This window comes from Manacus vitellinus, unplaced genomic scaffold, assembly GCF_001715985.3.
Source record: "Manacus vitellinus isolate BGI_N305 unplaced genomic scaffold, ASM171598v3 scaffold_45_pilon, whole genome shotgun sequence".
NCBI classification, from domain to species: domain Eukaryota; kingdom Metazoa; phylum Chordata; class Aves; order Passeriformes; family Pipridae; genus Manacus; species Manacus vitellinus.
The window spans coordinates 2,069,075-2,077,213 of record NW_021940571.1 but is presented as its reverse complement, the minus strand read 5'-3'; the positions used below and the strand labels follow the sequence as shown (position 1 = coordinate 2,077,213).

The 8,139-nt window shown below is 44.9% G+C and overlaps 1 protein-coding gene across 1 annotated transcript in view; it reads left to right on the top strand.

Annotated features, from left to right (window-relative positions):
• Window positions 1-6: 6 nt before the first annotated feature.
• PPM1L (protein phosphatase, Mg2+/Mn2+ dependent 1L) overlaps window positions 7-8,139 on the top strand; it is an 81,925-nt gene continuing 73,792 nt past the window's right edge. The window contains exon 1 of the mRNA XM_029962298.1: window positions 7-436. Within this exon, the coding sequence (XP_029818158.1) occupies window positions 38-436 (399 nt within the window). The 5' untranslated portion in view covers window positions 7-37. The remainder of the gene's footprint in view (window positions 437-8,139) is intronic.

Sequence of the window (8,139 nt, the reverse complement as noted above, 5' to 3'; positions counted from 1 at the left end):
CCGTGCATGCTGTGGGGATACACTGTCGCGATAATAAATGATAGAGGATACCATGACTTTGCTGTCTCTGCTGGGTCGGATCATGCGTTACTTCTTGCTCAGACCGGAGACCCTGTTCCTGCTGTGCATCAGCCTGGCCCTGTGGAGTTACTTCTTCCACACGGATGAGGTGAAAACCATTGTTAAGTCCAGCAGGGACGCGGTGAAGATGGTGAAGGGCAAGGTGGCCGAGATCATGCAGAATGACAGGCTCGGGGGGCTGGACGTGCTGGACGCTGAGTTCTCCAAGACCTGGGAGTTCAAGAGCCACAACGTGGCTGTCTACTCCATCCAAGGCCGGAGGGACCACATGGAGGACAGGTTCGAAGTGATCACCGACCTGGTGAACAAGACTCACCCCTCCATCTTCGGGATATTTGATGGGCACGGAGGAGAGGCAAGTGCTCAGCTGGATTAAAAAAAAAACCAACAACAAAAAAAAGGGGGTGCGGGAGGGAGGGCGGTTCAGGGCAAGGAAGGGATGAGTTCTCACCCACCAGGTTTGTGTGGTTATCTTGAGATGATCTTGAGATGTCTTGAGGCACTGAGGGGAGGGAGTTCCCTGGCTTTTTGGAGGAGGGGGGGTGTTTCTAAATAAGGACCGTGAAATACTCCATTCCCTCTATTTCTCATTACCCCTTCCACGATCAGCGCGGTATAAATATGTTTATCCCCCCTTTGCCCTTTGCAGTAGTAAAGGTTTAATTGGAGTGAAAGCCGTTGGAGGTGGCTCTGACGTGCGTGGAATAACGATGATGAGCACGAACTCCCTGGAGTCATCTTTTGTTACAGCCAAGTGTGGTGTGATGTGATTTTGGCACCGGCCTGGTTTCTCCCCCTGACAGAGCTGGGCTCATCACAGAGGTTACAGAGCATTGCTCCTGAAGGCAGGCTGTGCGTGGAAAATGTGTCTTCCCAGTAATTCCCTCTCCAGCCAGGAGCTGAGTGCTGAGAATGAGCATCGCGTTTGTGAATTGTGTGTAGTTTTTATGTCATTACAACTGTGCTGTTGTGCTTGTCCCTTCCCTAGTGGAAAGCCAGGAAAACTGTCATTTTGAAACTTTGTGGTGTTTAACCTCCTAACTTTTTCGGGCAGGGCGACTTCCTTCGGGTCGTGCCGTGTAATTGGTGTTCCAGCTTGATGGGAAAATTCATTTCTGACAGATGAGAAACGTCGAAACTGCAGCTTCCTCTGCGTTTAGGATGTGGTGCTGCCACATAGCTTTTTGTGTGGCACAAAGCACATGTTTCATAACTGTGGGAAAGGACAAAGAATTTGCCCTTGAGCGACAAATTAGCTCTAGCAAGCGTTGTATGCAGGGTGTGAGACAACCTCATGGATTTGGGGATGATGTTGGAAGTTTTTCAGCTGAATGCCCTGCCAAGGAGGGATGAGGCAGCGAGAGAGCCTGGGTGTTCCTCCAGCTGCTCTCACAGATCAAGGAGTCAAAGTCCTTCCTAGAAAAGCACTGGCAGTGACCGGGCATTGATGGAGCACAGGGATGGCAGCTAAACCTGGAAGTGCCACCTGGAAAATCCAGGCTGGAGGCACGGGATCAAAAAGGCTGTGAAGGGACTCGGGCTGTCCTGCTGCTCCTCCAGTGTCAAGCGTTTTGCCCCCTTTAAATTAATGCAAGCGCTGTGGATACTGAAAAACGTCACCTTCATAAAAATGCTGGTGGTGACTGACCCCCGTTCTCCTTTTCCTGCCTGGTTTGGTTGGGGCACAGCTGTGCCAACTCTTCCTGGCATTCCCGGGCCGGTTCGCTGTCCCTGGGCCTTCGAGGAACACGGGGGCAAATATTGCCGTGTCCCAAAGTGGCTCATGGCTTGTCCAGCAGGAGGATTAGCCCGGAGCGGAGTGCCGGGGACAGCTGGCTCCTTTGTGCTCCGCGGCTTTGGGGGAAGTGCTGCCGCTCTGCCTTCTGCCTCCTTCCCCTTTGTGCGAGCTGCCAGCTTGCCTGGGAGCCGAGCAGCCAAAACAAGTTTGTGGAAGTGTGCGTGTGGTGTTTTTAGACAGAATCCTGGGGTTGTTAAGCTGGAAGGGTGAGACACACGCTTGGACTTGGTGTGAAAGGGGCATCTGACTCCCTTCATCAATTTTGTATCCTACATGTGTCTTGCCCAACACCTGATTGCAAACTCGGTGGGTTAAATAACCCAGAACTAACACAGGGAGTAACTAAATAACAATGTGCTCTCTATATATTCCTTGTTTTGTTGTGGATCTTGAAATTATAGCCTGCATTAACGATAATCTGTGGAAAGCTCACTTGCCTTTTGTGTTCTGCTTCCTCAGAACTTGTTCTAATTGATTCAATGGCAAAGTATGAGGCTTTCATAGAGGAGGAGTTTCATTTTAAAAGGTTCAACAGATCTCTCTTCAGATCTCTCTAGATTTAGTATTTTATAAATGTGTGTATCCAGCATCTCTTATTCATCCTTCTAATGACGGCTTAAGTGTTTCTAACAACCTTTGCTCCCACAAAAATAAGTTAAACTCTAACTAGTTTCTGGCTTTAAATTTTAAGTAAAACTGATTAGAAAAGCAAAAGCTGTGTGCTGTGCATGCAGCAAAAAAAGAAAAAAAAAGAAATCATGAAAACCAGGGCTTAGCCTTAGCAGGTTTTGCAGTTTTGAGTAGAAAACAGGGGAAAGAGAAGAAATAACAAAAATTATTGCTCTTATTTAATCCCTAGTACATAATACTAAATTTCAGGTCTCTGTTTGAATTGGGGGTTTTGTATGTCTTACTTTTTATTTATTTTCTTTAAAAGATAAAAGGCTCTGTGAAAAAGACTTTATCTACATGTGTAGCAAAGCCGTCGTGAAGATTAAATTTTCCATGTGGGCTGCCATTAAATTTCTTTATGTGTATTTAAAGAAGAAAGAGCTGCTAATCCCCGGAGTTAAGTGTGAAACAAACTGTTCTATACAGGAAAAAAATTGTTTTTCCAAGCAGATAATGCCACAAATGAGATGCTGGATTAATTCTTTCCAGCTATATACAAGGGAGTGTGTCTCCATTAATTGCTTCCTGCCATATCCCATTGAAGTGGAAGGATGGGGAAGTGTGATTCAAGCAATATGAATTACTGTGCACTGCTGATTTATGAAGATTTCTGAGTTCTGCTTAAATATCACCAACATTCTGCATAAATTCTACTTTTCCCTTGTGCCATTTCCTCTTCCATCTTCACAGTTTTGGCCTGGGTAGGTTGGCAGCCATTTACTTGAATTTTGGGGGTGGCTTGATGAGAAAGCAGTAAGCAAAAATAATTAATAATGCTCTGGGTTGCTGCTTAGAATTGCTCCTGCTGCTGCAGTTATGTGGTAAAGGCAGCGATATTTCAGGGATAAAATTCCATACATGGTGGTGGTGCAGTGTTTTTTCAAACATTAGTTTGTTTCTTAGAGATATAACAACAACAACAAAACCACCACCACCACCAGAACAACAATGACTATTATATTATTATTATTATTGTTGTTGTTGTTGTTGTTGTTGTTGTTATTATGTAGACCAGGTCAAAGAAGTAGAAAAGTTTCTGCCTGTTATTTCACTTTGGCCAAAGCTTTCAAGGTGATCCAACTTAAGAAAAGAAGAGAATAAAGTATTTGTCTGTTCTCTCATCAGCTTCTTTACAAGGCTCAAAGCTGGCTTGAGTGCTTTCTTTTTTCATCCCCCCTTTCCATTTTTCCTTTATTTAGGAATTTTGGGGATGCCCAGGTGGAAGCTGGAGCAGTGTCAAACCCTATAAACGACGAAAATAACAATGAGCTTGGAAGCTGAGCAAAGGTTGCTTAATCGGAGTGATTTAACTATTTTAACTAGCATTTACTCTCAAATATTTAAGGTTTAAGCACTCAGTTTAATGAGATCTCAGTATTAGACAAGACAAAGTAGCTCAGCTACCATCTGCAGTTTTATGGTTATGGCTCTGCTGCATGTCATTGTTTGTTCCTAACCCTGTGGGGTGAAGGCTTTAAAAATAATTATGGTAATAGATGGTACCTTCTCTGCTGCCTGTGCTTGTTTGGAGTCATAAACGGGTGTGGGTAACGAGGGGGGGAAATTAAAAGCTCAGTAACTGTCCCATAAAAAAATGTCTCTCCTTTTATTTCCCTCCACCTCCTTAACGGGAACGTGGCAAGGCTTGTCCTTTATGATCTGTGGGTGCAGGTGAGAGCTTTTTGCAAGACCTAATTGGGTTTTAGAGCTGCTGTGGTGTGTGAAATACACCTTTCAGTTTGTATTCAGGGTGCAGGGGAAGGTTGTGGAGCTGGAATGTGGAAGGAGGGAATTGGCTGCGAGTGGCTGATGCTCTGTGTGTCCCAGGACCTTGAAAGCAGCAGCACCAAGTGCTGGCAGCAGTCTCTGGCTACTGATTATTTTACAAAGACGCTAAAAAAAACCCAGGAAAAGGTCAGAAGATAATGGTGAGAGTCCTTAGGAGCCTTGTCTGAGACTATGGAAACGGGAATGCTGAGGTAAGACCTGGAGAGCAGGGCACTCTGCCAGCTGTGTTTAAAGAAACCTGCTCTGCATTCAAATCCAGGTGCTTGGGTGGTTTTTTTTTTCCTTATTTCTTAGTTTCTCCTAATAGCAGAAGGAGTTCATAGTGTGTTGAAAGAAGAGAAAGCTGACAATTTGGCAATTTGGGTTGTGGTTTTTTTCCCCCTAAATCTCTAATTCTAATTCAAAACCTTTTCCTCTGATACTGAACTACTTAAGCGACCTCAGAGATGAAAATTTATCTATCAAGCTTTTGAGGAAAGGCCATTAAGGATTAATGGCTGGGGATTTTATAAAAGGTAAGAATAAATCAAACATAAGCTTTTGAGTTTCTCTGGGTGTTAGAGCCTAGTTGGAAGGTGAGGTCTTTGAGGCTTTGCAGCTTTTAAAAAGAAACTACTGGGATGGTTTCCCTTTTATAGTCATTTCCTTTGGTTTCAAATCCAAAGTGCCCAAGTGTTTGAATAAATATTTACATAGGTGAGGTCATGCTGATAGGCAAATCTCAAATCTGCTTATAAATTCCACTCTAGTGGCCTAAAATATAAGCCAACATGATATATAGGAACATTTCTGTCATTTTGTTTGGTTTATGCAAGTTTTGATTCTTGGGTGTCTTGTTCCAGGATTATGATTTTCACCCTACAAAACCATGCTGATTTGATTTAGGGCTAAGCCATATGCTCATTTGCTGTACAAAACTGTGACTGCAAATTGATTAAAATGGTGTAAAACTCTGTAATTGGAAGTAGGGAGTTTAATTGCTGCCATTCACGGCTGTATCACTGGGTGTGGGATTGAGTAGTTTTCAATTCTGATAGAAATCAAAAAGTCAATTAATTTTGAACGTGTTTTGCCAGCTTTGCTGGGGCTTCCATGTCTGGGCACACATGCATTGCCACTAGTGAAATTTAATCAATTTTGATTCTTAGATGCTTTCAGATTATGAAAGTCATTGAAGTTTCTCCATTAACTTGAGTAACTCAGCTCCATAGGACTTGTTTGTGTGTGTGTGGTCGATGCCCAGCAGCTCCTCCATCTCTGGGTGAGGAGGATAAGGCTTTAAGGCAGTAGGATTTGGGTCAGTTCTGTTCTGTAGCTCAAGAACTTGGACATTTTTGTGTTTAATAACGTGAGAGAACAAAAAATCCATCTCCTCTGTCATGTGAGCTTAGTTAAAACAGCAGCTTGCTCCAGCTCTGCCTCCAATGTCGTGCTTCCAGTAGCTCTTTTGGAGCAGAGCAGTGTTTCTCCTCCCTCCCTTGTTGTTACAGATCCAAATATTTATGGTGTAAATTGTTCCTTAAAACTGAGATTTGGCTTCTGGCGGTTTCCCTTTCTAAACAATCTCCTGGCAGTGCTTTGTGTGGATGCTCTGCTTTGCTGCTCTCTGGTTTTTGCTGGTGGCAGCAGATTTTCTGCAGCAGTTTTGGCTCTGTAGGGATGTCCCATGGTCACAGCAGGGTTCCCATGCACTGCCTCTGGCACCTCTGCATCGTCCCTTCTTCTCAGGACCCTTCATCTGACCTGTCTGGGGCCTTCCTCAGCACAAAGGTCTTGCCTTCACAGCAGTGAAGCTGCACCTTTCCCAGCCCCTGAAGCCTTTGGACGTGTTGATCTCCTCAGAAATGAGAAAGATTGTGGTGTGACATCAACCAGGTTTTGTGACCCATCCCTGGAAGTGTCCAAGGCCAGGTTGGACGGGGCTTGGAGCAACCTGGGCTAGTGGAAGGTGTCTCTGCCCATGGCAGGGGGTGGAATGAGATGGTCTTTAAGGTCCCTTCCAACCCAAACCAGTCTAGGAAAGGCAATCCAAAGGTGTCTGGAACTAATGTTTCTTGGGTCTCGAGGTTCAGGGTTTGCTCTTTGCTTAGAGCACAGCATAGAAGTGCTGATAGATCTGGAAAAAGGAACAAAATCCTTGTATGCTCCTTCTGCTTTGAATCTGTGCCCTTGAAAGGAGAGTTCTCAAGACTAATTTGAGGGCAGCAGCAGCTGTAATTATGTCCAGAAGTGATCTGCAGAGCTGCAGCTCCACTTCTTTGCCATAATATTTGTTAAAACCTCGAAGTTTCAGTGAACTCACCCACCCTTTGGGCCCTACTGCCATCCCCCTGCTCTGTGCCCTGCAGAGTCCCTGTCCCTGCTGTCAGGGCAGTTCTGTGACCAAGCTTTTGCACCTGAGCCTCCCGTGAGCCATGGAATCCAGTCATCCATTCAGGGAATGCTGTGTCTCAACAAGGTGTTCTCTGTTAGCCCATTCCAGCCCGTGTGCCACCACCCTCTGGAATGGAGACTAGGTGGGAGGGAGGCTCTGTGTCCTTTTAAACAGCTTTTGGAGCTCCAAATTCCCTTGGGCTGCTGTCACTTGCTGCTCAGGTTCATCCCCACCCTCAGTGCCTGTCATTAGATCCCAGTCCAGCTGGACAGACCAGTTCCTCGGGCTCATGGCCAGCCCAGGAGATCCTTCCATGTGAAAGAAGGTCATGAAGATTTAATGACTCTTTGTCTTTAGGAGACAAAACTCCACCCCTGTGGAGTTTCCCTTGGCCCTGAGGGTCAAAAAACAACAAAGACTAAAGACTAAGGCAACCCCAAAAGGAAGTTTCCATCCTGACAAAGATGTCCATAAAGACACCTCTGGATCCCCTGGTTGTATGCAGGACCAGTAGTTGCAACAAGCTGGAGATTTGTTTTCCTTCTGGGCTGTTTGTGTGCTTTTACTTCTGTTTAGCTGGTGTTAAACACTTCTAGTGGTTTTATTAAAGCAGCTTAAAGCTCGTGCCAAGTGTAGAGATGTCATTTGAAAGCAGCAAAGCTTTAAAAACATGCAAATTTCATTGCAGTTTACAAGAAAAAAAGCTTTGCAGATGCCAGAACGCTGACAAATACTCAGGGTAAGTAAGACTGGGGAGATTGTGTAAATTGTAGGGTAAATAGCTGCTCATTTATGCCAGGAGACCTGACATTTAGATGGCAGATAAAGCTTGTACCAGGTCAGGCCCTTCCTGATCTGATACAAGGGAAATATCTTGGTCACAGTCAGGAAATAAAAAGCACAGAAAGATCCCAGAGTCACAGAAAGGACTCGTTAAGAGTTGGTTTTCAGGTCTGGAGTGATTTTCCTTCAAATAATCTGGATGGAGGAGAAATCTGCCTTTCTTTCTACTCTTATGGAAAAGTCATTTGGTGGCAAATACACCTTGGACTTTCCTGATCTGGTGCAAGGGAAATATCTTGGTTGTATTCAGGAAATAAAAAGAACAGAAAGATCACAGAGTCACAGAATCCCAGAAAAGACTAGTGAAGAGTAGGTTTTCTGGTCTGGAGTGATTTGCAGGTCATCAAATAATCTGGATGGAGGAAAAATCTGCCTTCCTTTCTACTCTTGTGGCAAAGCCATTCCAGAAGAGCAGCTGTTGGGTGTTCACTGAGCTGGGACAGGGCCTGGGTGTCTGTGATGAGCAGGGTGGGTGAGGGGAGGGGAAGGAGCATCATCTCAGCCCCAAGAGTCATCCCACAGCTCACACAAATCCACTGGGAGGCTGAAACATCCCCAGCTCTCATCATTTGCAGATGACACT